This window comes from Thermobia domestica, chromosome 5, assembly GCF_964235325.1.
Source record: "Thermobia domestica chromosome 5, izTheDome1.hap1.1, whole genome shotgun sequence".
Classification (NCBI taxonomy): domain Eukaryota; kingdom Metazoa; phylum Arthropoda; class Insecta; order Zygentoma; family Lepismatidae; genus Thermobia; species Thermobia domestica.
The window spans coordinates 119627375-119641451 of NC_137458.1; the positions used below are offsets into that span (position 1 = coordinate 119627375).

A 14077-nucleotide genomic window follows, 5' to 3' on the forward strand; every position below is an offset into this window, starting at 1 on the left:
TCATAAAATTCTTACCCTTTTTTAAATATTTAAACACAATATTACTCTTGTTACTATCATGCCATAATATCTCAATATTTTAATATAGCATGACAGGTCGCGTAATACAAGGTTTCTTAGTAGTGTTTATTGCATAATAAGAGGAAATTGCATTTAGAAACAAGATTATGTTTTTCTTAATCGTTAATTCTACAAATGAGCCTCTATTAAGTGTACTCTTTTGTTGTTTTCTGTTTGTTAAAGAAATCGAAAAGTTTCTGCTATTATGATTTGTTCTTTACCACGAAATTTTCAATTTCCCTAGTCACCAAAACACAAATATCGTCTGCATATAGAGTTCATTTAATGCCATGATACTCAGTTCTAGGTAATTCACATACAGAAAGAAGAAAAAAAAATAAGCAAAAATCTCACGATCGAGCTTTGTGATAATCAGAACCTCCTCAGTTGTCTCTCATCAAAAAAAAAAAAAAAAAAAAAAAAAAAAAAATGGGGCATCAATCCTATATCATTAGTTACAATTCTTAAACAAGGTTTTATATCAAAAGTATTTTATGGCATTATATTCATGTACTACATCCAGTCACATATCGACAAACTGGAAAAGATGTTTTATTCGCTAGCAAGATTGATTTATGCTCAACCGGCATTCTGCCCAAAAAGAGGTCTATTATCAGAAATAGGTTGTAATCCAAGTCACATTATTATTTCGAAATACGCGCACAAATACATTTTAAATGTTCTTGGAAAATCCAACTCTCCAATCTTAAATAAATTGCAACAAATAGATATAATACTGCAAAAAAGAAATATTCCGTATTCAAAAAACAGACCATGGTTCATTCAAGCATATCTGAACTTAAGAAACGTCAATCCATATATTCAGAAAGTACCCACGTTAAGCTGTTATGTCTGGAACTACCAAGTAAACATTACGCAGATCAATCCAGTAATACCGAACTATATAAAAATTTATCACGAAGATCTCAAAGAATCAATTTACCAGAATATTTGGAAAAACATCATTCATACTTTTGACGAAGATTCTACATTTATATATACTGATGCTTCAAAATTTCCAAATTCAAAAGTCGGAGCAGCAATATTTATCCCCAAAGACTCCAAAACTATTAAATACAGACTACCACAACATACTTCCATATTCGAAGGAGAAGCTTTTGCGATACGTCAAGCTCTATTATACATAAAAAGAAACAAAATACTAAAGACAGTAATATGTTCTGACTCCTTAAGTGTATTAATGTCTCTAAATTCAACTCACTGGAATAAAAAGTCTACCTGGATCATATTAAATATAAAATATATTTATGCAAATATGTCAAAAAACAATTTTCAAATATCGTTTGTATTCAGTAAAGCTCATGTCAACTTAGATCCAAATTTAAATATTATCGACCTAGCTGCTAAAAATGCATGTCAAGACGGCCAAAATATGAATATTAAACTGGCACCAGAAAATTTCAAACATATAATATCAGAGTATGAAAAGACGGAAATTAAACAATGGAGATATAAAAATCCTTCTCTGCCTGGAAAACTCTATTGGGAAATTTATGGAAACAACACTACAAGCTTTTCAAAAAATTTATCATTATGGAATAGACGAGAAGTGATAATTTTTTATCGCATGTTATTTAACACTGCACTAACTCCGACCAAATTATTTCAAATAAAAAAAAAAGGACACTTATCATTGTTGGTGTGATAAAGGTATTGGTACTTTGAATCATTTAATATTTGAATGCGAGTTATTTAAATCACATCGAAACAATTTACTTCAACAACTGCATTTCATTTTGGGACATGGACCTCTCTCATATGAAAGTATTTTGGCATCCAAGAACTGGAAAGGAATAAAAACACTCATACAATATATAGTGAAATCAGGAATTGACATTTAAAAAAAAAAAAATCAATAAAAATATACTGTACTATCTTCTTTTGGACATACTTTCAATTCTAATTAATTTTTACAAGGAAGTAATATGAAAAACGGAAAAAAATAATTAAATAAAAAAAGCAATAAAAAACAAATTCACAGAAAACATGCAATAACCAATCAAAGAAACAAGGAAAATATACCTAATATAGAGAATATATTACTTCCAAGAAAAACCCCCACATTGAAAAAAAAAAAAAAAATCTTCTAATATCAACATTTGTTGCACAGCAATAAGAGGGTGCACAAGAAAAAAAAACACCTTTATATGGTGAAGAAGAAAGAAAGAAAGAAAAGCTTTGTAATACACCACGGATAATGCATCTCTGCTCTAATAAAGATGTTTTTAATTCTATTTTCTTATTGTGCGAATCATAATGACATTAAAAGGAAGCTTTAGAAATATAGAGGAAACCAGAATCTGCGTCATGTTATGCCATAGCAAAAGTTTAGTATTGGAATGTGAGATGCAGCGAAATAAAATATGTAAGTTAATATTGAACTTTTTCAGATTACGTAATAATCTTAAAATTACCGATTAGTTTCGATAAGTTCTCCTATCACTATCATCAAGGTTATGACGAAACCTCAACTACAGGTACTACTCAACTCAAATCTTATGGTGCTCACCTCAATTCACATATATGAGAATTGATAAATATAGGTAGTTGGAAAGAACAGATAAAATCAGGAAACGAAATCAAACAACGTTCATATTACAGAAATTAGCAAGCGAAGAGAGATAGTCAATCATCTTATAGTTTTTCCTGGCCAGACAGAGTGCTTCTGGAAGAGAAGATCTCTCAATCATCAAAGTGTGTCCCATCCTCAAGCCGAAAGGCAGTTTTTATAGTTACAGAACGTACATAAACAAACTGAAAACTACGTAAACAGATTACTGAACATGGATGCTGAGTGGGAAGTCTGTTTCAGGGGTTCATATGCAGCACTAGCGACAGTATCGCGTGTTCTAATGCAGTTTGATTTTCAGTGTTGATTAACATGGATTTAAATATAATGCAAAAAAATTGCAAAAAATGAAATGTTAAAAAAATGGGCTCTGAATACCATCCATTCTATCTTTGGAACTGAGTTGCCTAAAAAAATGAAACAAAATAAAATAAAAATAAAATAAAATAAAAAAAATCTGACCCCAGCAAATCACTTTTAAGGTAGATCGCGTCACCTTTACGCTATATATATATATATATAAACATAAAAAATCACTAGATGGCAAAGCACATTGTGACACATGCAATGTTGCCACATTAGTTACGGATAGAAAAGTAGACACAATCATATTTTATACATGATTTACTACGAAGATAAATCAGAGTTTTTATTTCTCATTTATTCAATACTGCCTGCTTTAAACTATTAATTAATTATATTCTTTGATCAAAACTTATTTTTTCAATTCATGAAACGTTACACATTTCTCTAAAATTAAATACATTTACGGTGCAGATTAAGAATAAGTGTACCAATACAAAATCATTAGATAACTTTCATCTTTTGCACAAAACAGACTCTCAGCACGTTCAAATATGGTATTTTATACGTGAAGCTGCAATCCTCGGTGTAGTTTTACTTTATCATGGCTAAAATTTTAGCATTTTCTGGAAAAAGTGAAACTCAAATTGCATTTAGCAGAAACTAAAACCACTTTTATGGTACAAATTTCTCAGAAAATGGTAGAGAAACGTTATACATTTATAGTTACAGTTTCGGCAATGTATTATTATCTTCATGAAACACCAAAACCGTACACTATTATTTATTAGAATGATTTGCTTGGGTCAAATTTTACTTTTATATTAGAAAATGGACTCTATACAGTAGGAACAGGCCCTATTAATTATCGTTTTTGTTAAGTTTTCTGCCTGTTGGCAAGTTCTGGGACTAATGAGGTTTATTCGGACTTAGAAGTGTTTCTTCCACGTTTCTCGATCTTCAGCTTCCTCTTTTAACTCCCAATATTTTCTTCTATTATTCAAATCAGCGATCAGTTATGTTCATGTTCCTACTTCTCGCTTTCTACCACCTTTCTATCTATGGCAGTACGAAGAAGATATTTCTTCGCAAGATGTATTCAGTCCAATTTCTATGAAGGTTGCTGGCTAAAAGCATCCTCTTCTCTCTTACCCATTTTAAAACCTCTTCGTATGTTACTCTTTTCGTCCATTTATCTTCTCCATCTTCTTCCATCACCACATTTCAAAGCTCTCTTAATATTTCTTCTCTAACTTCCGTAATATCCAACTCTCCGAACCATACAGTGCAATACTCCTTATATAGCACTTGACCAGTTTCTTCCTTAGTCCAATATTACGCCTGCTAGTTAACAGTAATCTTTTCTTAATACAGAAGGAAATGTATGTATAACTGCAAGTAAGTTTTATGATAAATAAATAAAGTTCTTATTTAAAATAAGTTGACATGTGTCCTAGAATTTTCGAAAATTCTGTTTCTGAAGCGGAAAAAGGGGTTCAATTTTTATTTTATTTTAATTTCCCATTTTATATCCCTAAAATGATGAAAGTGAAGGAAACTGCTGAACAATTAAAAATGAAATTTTGAATATAGTTAGCATTGAGTTGACCTTGGTTTTTACATTACACTTTGCATATCCTAAGGGGAAAAAAAATTAAATTTTGCACAAATAATAACGGTTGCACCTCATGAAATGCATTTCTAAAAATAGTTAGTACTTGGGTCGATCTGCGATTTTTACCGTTTCATTTCGATTCAAATATGCACCTTTCTCATGCGAAGAACGGGCATTTCATCTTATAACTTCTATGATAGGTTTAAGTGATACAACAGTGACTTGTGGATACTCTTAGCGAAAAAGTTTTACGTGCATTGGAGAAACCGAAATAATACAAAAGTGATGTTTTAGGTATTCACGAGAAACCTTATATAATTCATAACAAATCCAAATATGTTCGACTGCTTCAGTAGCTTTCAGAACCAACACACGCCACTGTTATTTTTAATGTATTTTTTTCTTTCTTTTGCTTGTTTGTTTCTCGTTAAAGCTCTGTTGTTATCTGGTTAGGTTTTATTAGTTATTACAATCCCCACCACACTTTTTTTTATGTAATGGATAATACAAAAAGTTCTATTGATATGAAAGATCCTGAGTACGACAAATAGTTTATCTAATAGCATTTTGCAAGATTAAGCAAGACTACTTTTCAAAATAATTATGTTGTTTGTTGTTATTGAATAATTAAAAAAAATAGTGAAGACACTTAATGATAAATTTGTACATAATTTCCATTTTATTGGAAGTTTTTCAATGTAAAATAGCATTGCCTTGCATTAGAATCTGAAACGAATATTTCAATGTGAATATTAGTACAGAAAGAATTAAAACAGATTTTTTTTTTTTTTTTAATATTTGTTACAGCTCATCTTCTACCATGTGCTGCCTTATTATTGTTGGCATTTTTACATTGTCAGGTTGAAGCTTCTGTAGCGATATTGACACTTGCTGTTATGACAAATGGTGCTTTCGCATGTGGATTTTTCCAGAATCCACTAGATATTGCACCGAATTTTTCAGGTAACGTTTCTCTCTCTCTCTCTCTCTCTCTCTGTCTAGAATTGTTAAGAAATATAATTTGATATTCATATCTGAAGAATGGAGTTAACTTTGTCACTTGCACATAGTAGGAACATATTTAAAAACGAAATTCTTACCACAGAATGTGTGTCTGTAGAGAGTATGTTGATCTTAGTTTGAAGATACCAGCACACCGACCATCGTGGAAAACATGCTAATTGTAGTAGTGTACATGAAGAGGAGCATGATTCTTATAGTTTGAAGTTCATCTGACCAACACAATGAGTACAGTTGTGTGGACCACAATCTAAATGTAGAATGCTAGGACGAAACCGGCGAATGTCGATTGGTCGGAAGATAAAAAGTGTATTTGCCTTCAGGCTAACCACAGAAAATGGAATAGTTTCGAGGCTTTTGCTTACCTCCACCGTGAAGAAGAGGAAACAAAGAAACAAAATATATATATCACATGATTTCACGAAGATAAAATAAAATTTATCTGTCCCTTGGCGTTGAGCGTTCAAAGATCCAAACAATGTTCTGAAACATCCATTTCTTTTTAATTTCCATGAGAGAATAAAGAGAATTGTGTAATACATATTTCAAAAATAAAAAGTATTTCATTTTGGCTTCGCAGTTGCGAGTGTTTAGAACTTAAATGATTTTCCTTTTTATGAGTGAACATTTCGTGCCTTCAAACTAACACTAAGTTTGAAGAAAACGTTTCAAATAAAAGAAAGCATTCTTTAAATTTTTAAACCTGATAGTGTGTCCACACACCATAATTATCGGTCACCGATGCTTTTTGCATGTTATTGTGTGCAAAAATTAGTTGCCGACGAGACGAGGTGAAACAAGAGACAATATAAAACTCGTCCAATAAGGATAGATCTACTTTTGCGAGATGAAACTGCATTTTCAAGATACTTTTTGAGACGAGAAAACTTCAAATCTCATCTCATACAAAGTAAACCTCCCTGCACTTTCTCAGTTTCTTGCTTTTATCTTTCTTTTTTTTCTTTCTTCACAAACCAGGTCACGGTAAATTTATCAGAAAAAGAAAAACCGTAAATCACACCCAGACATTGACTGTAGTTTACTAGTACTATGCGGGATAAGCATGTGAATTAGGTTGATCACTCATTCTCTAAGAGGAAAGTTGTTCTCATGGGCCCTGTTATTTCAACTTCTCTACTTGTATTTTTTTTTTCTATTCTTACCATAACCACCCTCATAGTGGAAACTATGTCAGTTATAGAAACCTAAGTGCCTTTGTCATACCTTCCATGATGGCTATCCGAAAGGAGATATAAATTTGATGCCAGAAAAGTTTGAATTCACAACAAATATTGTGTATTAGAATAATGAATATTGAAGTAATTCCTTTTTTCTTATTTGTTTCTTCTCGCTTTTCCAGGATCACTGACTGGCTTAAGCAATGGGATAAGTTCGTTGACCGGCATTATCTCTCCAACAATTGCTGGAGTTATTCTGGATTCACAGGTTTGTATTAACGATGTCTTTATATTCATAGCCTTCACACAAGATAACATTAGGTCATTAATTAATTTGTTTGTAACTAATTGCTATACAAGGAACTTTTTTCAAGCGTTGGTTCAAGATTGCTGTAGTATGTAAATAATGCTTTTAAAAAAATCTACACCCTACGCTTCTGGCTAAAAGAGGATGATGAGAATATAAGATGTGGATGAAATGATTAGTGAAATACATCCCACTCCCATGCTCTAAGCCCGAATCGATCTTTCGACAGATATCTCCTGAAATAGCACGACATCCTAGCCAGCAATATTAACTTGAGTTCTCGTGAATTTACATATGGGCATCTGTATACACTTCGTGTTCGTGAAACAATAAAAATGGCTGTATTTTCAGACAGACACAGGCATTCGCTTGAATGATTGTAAAATAAAAGAAGCACACATGTAATTATGGCACACACCTATCCTGTGATAAAGTTCGGTTTATATTCGACTCGACAGGAATTAGAGGTAACTATGGGGACAGCAGCTGTGATGGGAGGTGATTCCTGACACCAAGATAAGACAAAGAGTATAGACCAACCTGGGTGCACAAATGCTTCCTTTCGGAGTTATAGGCTGACGAAAACAAGAAAAAATTAACTTTAAAAGTCCATAGCTCCAAAACTATAGGACCTACCGTAGTCGGGTCAGGAGTTCTCTTAGGAACTAGTATGTGCCCTACCCAAATATTCATACTTCAGAGTCCTACGGTACTTCCGCAACACTTTTTATAGAGGTGATTGATGAGTACTTCAAATTATAAGCCCGTGGCCAAACTCCCTCTATCAAAATTGTTGCGTGAATACCTTAGGGTTCTGAAACATGGATTTTTTTTGATAGGTCACTTACTAGTTCCTAAGTGAAGTCTTGACCCAACTACGGTGGGTCCCATACTTTTGGATCAATGGACCTTTAAAGTTAATTTTTTCATGTTTTCGGCAGCCTATAATTCCGAAAGGAAGCATTTGTGCACCCAGGTTGGTCTATATTTTTTGTCTTATCTTGGTGTCAGGAATCATCTCTCATACGTTGTCGGTGTTGTTTTGAAATATCCTGTATATATATATATATATATATATATATATATATATATATATATATATATATATATATCGGGTGTTCATTTATTATGTAGCCAAAATCCACTGGGGAAATCCTCACATCTAAACAATAAAAAAGTTCATGTGAACATAAGGCGAAAACAGCGTTGTTTCAAAGTTAGGAGATGCCGAAATCGAGAAAATTGTGACTTTGAGGCTGCCTAGCTCGAAAACTATGAGAGATATCAAAAGCGGTTAAAGAAATATCAGATTAACTAGTACACTGTCTATCTAAATAACCATATTTCAGAGTTGGGACATATCGACGCAACGGTTTTTATAGACGGAGCAGCGGTATAGGTTCCGCTCTTCCACCTCTCTCTCTAAAATCATGTGCGCCGGTACAACCCAACTCTGAAATATATGTATTTAGATAGAGAGTGTACTAGTTTCTCTAATAGTTCTTTAACCGACTTTGATATCTCTCATAGTTTTCGAGCTAGGCAGCCTCAAAGTTATAATTTTCTCGATTTCGGCATCTCGTAACTTTGAAACAACGCGTTTTTCGCCTTATGTACATATGAACTCTTTTTATTGTTTAGGTGTGGATTTCACCAGTGGATTTTGGCTACATAATAAATAAACACCCTTATATATATATATATATATATATATATATATATAAATCTTTGGGAGTAACTGTTTACAGGAACTGCAATATGTACGATCCCACAGAAAAGATTAATAAATGATTCTATATACTGCTGTTGAGCGTAGGATGATGTGATTTTCAGCTTGTCACACGCGTAGACTTCATGAGACTATGCAAGAAAGTCTTCATCACTTGCTCCACATCCTCTTGTGATACACTGATACACGAGGTCACACACATGTATTACAGGAGCAAAACAACTCATCTCTTCCTATTTATTCCACCACTTTATTATGCTATTGTACACGGACGGATCCTTTCGTACTTGGAACGAACGTGCTCTTAAGACTTTTAAAAAGTACCTGCAAGTCAACAGATCAAACAGATATAAGCTACATCTCTATACTCCTGAATCAAGAGACTTATCATTTGGGTAGTACATAGGTTTTGTGACCAGGGTTCCTACAAAAAACTGAAGATCGATTTCTCTGACACAAATTCTTGTTTTCCCTAATATAAATTCTTGAATATAAATGAGAAGATATGGGATAAGTTCTATCATACACTTTTTTAACGGCCTCCTCCATCCCCATAGCCGTCCAACACACTTCTTTAATTACCATTTACATATTTGTTATGTTGAATATGAGCAATTTATTATTTACACAAAATTAATTATGAAGGTATATAATATATCGCCCCCAGAAAGCAGAAAGGTGCTAAGCGCCACTTTCCTTGATTTCCAACTAAATGCATATCCTGACTACCTATTTCATGTTTAATGTTGTGCAGAAAGAAGATAAGGGGCAGGAGACAATATGAAAGGTCTGCAATGAAAACTGAATTCTAGGAGAAAGAAAGAATCGGAATTAATTAGTGTTTCATTCGTTTTTTATGTTGTCCTGAGAAATTTGCATTTTGGCGCTTAGCACCTTTCTGCTTTCTAGGGGCGATATGTATGATACAGTACCACATACCTTGACCTTGCAAATTACTTTTTTCCTTGAAAAAGCAATAAAAAGCAATATAGCATGCAGTCAAGAATATACTGCCAACTCTCCGCGAGATCTATTACTATCAATTCTAAAATGAAATTACATCTTGAAGTTTTACGTTCCACGGTTATGCCGTCTAGGCTAAAGGAGACGGTGATGATGAGAAATGAATAAAATGGTGGAATGAAGAAAGGGGGATAAAACGGGAAAATCCCAAGAAAACCCACGTGCATGGTGTTTGTTCACCACAAAGTTCACCTGCACGAGCTGGGATCGAATCAAAGACCCCATGAACCAGAAGTGAACGCTATACCACTGAGCCACCGAGGCCCACTATTAGTCCTAATATTGGCAACTGAAACATGTTAATCCTCATATTTTCATTTTTAAACAGAATTTTGTTTTGCTTTCAGTTCTTGAATTTGTTCTGCGAGAGTGTCTTGTTTTGTTTGTAACTAATTCCATTTGTTTCTTCTTGGTTTCCAATTTCTAACCTTCAGCACTTAGTTTTCTTTCTTCAACTTTGATTTTACTTTCCTCTGTACTTTCGATTCGTTTCAGTTTAAGGTATTCATCATAGCGTCTCCGAGCTGAACGAACTGAGAGAAGCATTCTTCGATCAACAGGAACAGATTCTACACCTACATAGTACATAATTGCATCATGTACCCGCCTCTGTGTTACCAGTGAATCTTCGATTTGGTTTTCTACAATAAGTGTCTTATTTACTAAGAACCCGCACTCTACTGGAGCACTGCCGTGGGATAAAATTAAACATATTTTCACAACATGCCACAAACTGGAATATTCTTGTTTCCTGGACATTACCTTTGCAAAGAAGTCATCTAACCTGATGCTACCATCTTCTCTTCATATTCTCTGAACTCAATTGCAAGAGACCCCTGGATTTCAGTACAGAAAGACATAAATTGACACTTTGCTTTCTCAGGTACAGAATAAGATATTTTGTTATGCACATGCAGGGTTTGTAGAATGCGTTTCATCCTAGTCTGAGCAAGTTCTGGATTGTTCTTTCGTAGCCTGGGGTCCAAAGCTGACAAAAGCATGTACCGGTTTGTACTTCAAAAGGCTCCTTTCCACAATTTTCTTGATTGTGCCCAGCAAAAAATTTTGACAGTCAAGCCTGAAAGCCAGTTTATCTTTATCTGATGTTTTGAGATCTTTCAGTAGTTTTTCTGTTTTAACACCGATGCCCACGAAGATGACAGGTCATACTTAGACTTCTGCTTTTACATGATCACTTATCACCCTCTCTGTCCTTCTCTCTCTCTCTCTCTCTCACACACACACACACAGTACCTCATTCTCTCAGAACGAAATAGCATCAGTGCATCATTCATGTGAATGCTGTATCATTGTGGTCCTCTTCACAGATCAATTTGTACAGCTGATATAGAGGAAATGATGTTAGATTGAAAAAAGGAATGTTACACTTGCACATTTGCGTTCCCTGATTCCCATGACATTTTGCGCAAAATGCATGATTTCCCTAACATGTTTCCATTTCCCTGACATTCCCTGATTTTCCAGAATGTAGGAACCCTGTGTGACGTAAAGTACTACTAAGAAAAGATTTTTGGAAATGTGATGTGGAAGGGTAAACAGGTTTGCAACTATTATAATATGTCTATATCTTGGAATCACTTAAGGTTAGAGATGTAAAACGTGGTATTTAGACTTTTCTTTTAAAATAATTAATAGCGTAGAAAAGGGGAAAGAAAAGGAAAAGAGTAGGGATTGCATTGTTATATTACGATGTCCATATCTCGGAATCTCTTAAGTTGAGAGGCCTGAAATTTGGTATTTACAGTTTTCAATTAAAATCAAAACAAGTATTTGAACATTTTCTTCAAACTTGACATAGAAAGAAAGAAAAGGACTTTTTTTCCCACTAAGATGCCCATACGATGTGTTCCAATTTCGTGTGAGAGACGAATTCCACATGAAAGACACAGGCCTAACGCAAAATATGCTAACACACAATAACACGTAGGGTGGATATGCCCGTTTTAATATAAAATTGCATTCACGTAAGCTACAAGAAACAAACAAACCTTGTAGATTTATTGGTTAGTAAGGTAAGTGAGATTGATGTGAAGCAAGGATGAAGAGCGAAATCGATTACACTTTAATTCATAACGATCAATACTCATATAATAATTAGGTTGGTGTCACTGAAATGTCTGACCTGATGAGAATCATTACCAAAGGAAAAAGGAAAGGAAACTACAATACTTGGTTAATCAGAATAGTCACCGTCTGCAACCGCACACTTTTACTATTGCTCCTCAACCAATAATTGGATTCCGTGGAAGAAAAAAAGTTTGCAGTCTGCGATACAAAAAAGTTCTTAACCGCACGTAGCACTGCCCGATCTTCCCTTCCATGAAGTGATCGAGATGCCAGGAGAGGCAGTGAGAGTTATTGGGGGAAATACAGCGGGTAAAAAAGGATTTCATATTGCAATCTAAAGCCTGCACTACTTTGCACAACATATAAGGGCATTGTGTGTTAAGCATTGCTAGATGCTTCCGGATATGTTTGTAGTGCAGTTCATTGACCTCAGAACTATAATGATCTGCATTGGTGATTAACCTCGTCTAAGAAAAGCATGGTGGATCACTCCCACTATATACCACTATACAATCGTCTTCTGCGGGTTTTTTGAAACCATTCTGAATGTTGATCACAATCCAATCATTGTTGTGACCCTTTACAGCTATCATAGCAAATCCATTTTTTAACTGAAGTGACAAACCGTTTCAGGAAACCTTCCCTACACTTAGAAAACTGCAATCTCCAGAGGGCAATTTTTGTTGAACGGTGTCAACTCACATGGTATCCATGAGTCCATCCTTTTCCGCTTATTGATTGCATGAAGTCTCCGACTGACAGTGATATGGTGTATGCCTAAGTCATTTGCAATAACACGAACATTTTTCCGCGAGTCAGCTTCCACATTGTTCCTGAGTAGCTCATCCGAACATGATATTGGTCGGTGCCCAAGAGTCTTATTTTGCAATGGTATGTCACCGGAATGAAATTTGACATCAACGGCGAATGATGCATTCATTCACCATTCCTAGCCTAAATGCATTGTGAATGTTGTATGAGTGCAGCTTGCTATGCAGATTATTTCAGCTTGAATTCGTAAAGAAAACTCACTCGAATTGTGTGTCCTTGATAATGCACTTTCATACGAGGCTGTTCAACAATGGCTACCTCCGAGTATCTGAGTACCTCAGACTGATTGTTGGGCATGTACAGAGTTCGTAACATTAGACGGGTGACCTTAGTCCATTCCTTTCCTGTGTTGGTAAGGTAAGCTTCCCGCCGAATGTCAATGCGGACATTTCACTCATACCAACTTAATTCCATCCGCAGCGCAACAAGTTCAATTTATATTTACGTACAATTTTAGTACTTTTTTATAAGCACATAATTTTTATTAGTTTAATGAGCAACTCACTTTAGGAAATAATTTTGAAACTAGTCAAGCGCGGGGCCCAATTTGGAGCAATTGACTATCTATTACACACAACCAGTAAAATAAATTAATTCCTGTCTTCGTAACTCAAGTCATTACTTTGTAATATAATGCACCAATTCTTTTGGAAAATATTATTTTTATATTTTCAGGACACCCTAGAAGGATGGAGAACAATATTTTTGATAGCAGCAATATTGTACATTGCTACAAGCTTAGGGTACTTAATTGGAGTGAAAGCTCAAGTTTTGCCCTGGAATGATTTCAAAACAAAGGATTCCTGTGAGACAGAACAGCATTGTATCCACGACGACGGCCATATCATGACATTGACATGTGCTTAAATTGTTGTTAAGTTATTGAACATTGGTAAAACCGAAACAAGCATTGTATATAGTTACATTATATATATCTTAAAGTTGTCAAATATGTCGCTGCTTATCGCCTTAAAATACCGAAGAATTAAAAAAGAACAACTTAATAAAGTGTTTAACAATCATATAATTATGTTTCTTATTTTTAAACATATTTTGAATGGATATTTAAAATCAACACGAATAATCCTTTAATCCGTTAATCATTACGAATAATTCTTTAGTTTTTTGTTAACTGTATAAAATTAGACCAGTCTAGAACCTGACCTAAATATACGGTTCGAAATACACGGCGATGGTGTCTCCCAACTGAACTTCTTTTCCGCCCTTGACAGGTGCTCTGCCACAACATTACCTATATATATTATTTTGTCCTCAGAATTTAATGAACCAAGTACTAACTGACAACTACTTGCAAGAGTAGTTCGGTTTCTTT

The 14077-nt window shown here is 34.3% G+C and overlaps 1 protein-coding gene across 2 annotated transcripts in view; it reads left to right on the top strand.

Annotated features, from left to right (window-relative positions):
- Nucleotides 1-13759, top strand: part of LOC145686073 (sialin-like) — a 196883-nt gene extending 183124 nt beyond the window's left edge. For both annotated transcript variants that reach the window (XM_081758989.1, XM_081758988.1), the window contains exons 9-11: nt 5376-5531; nt 6949-7034; nt 13420-13759. In XM_081758989.1, the coding sequence (XP_081615115.1) occupies nt 5376-5531; nt 6949-7034; nt 13420-13611 (434 nt within the window). In that variant the 3' untranslated portion in view covers nt 13612-13759. The remainder of the gene's footprint in view (nt 1-5375; nt 5532-6948; nt 7035-13419) is intronic.
- Nucleotides 13760-14077: the final 318 nt, after the last annotated feature.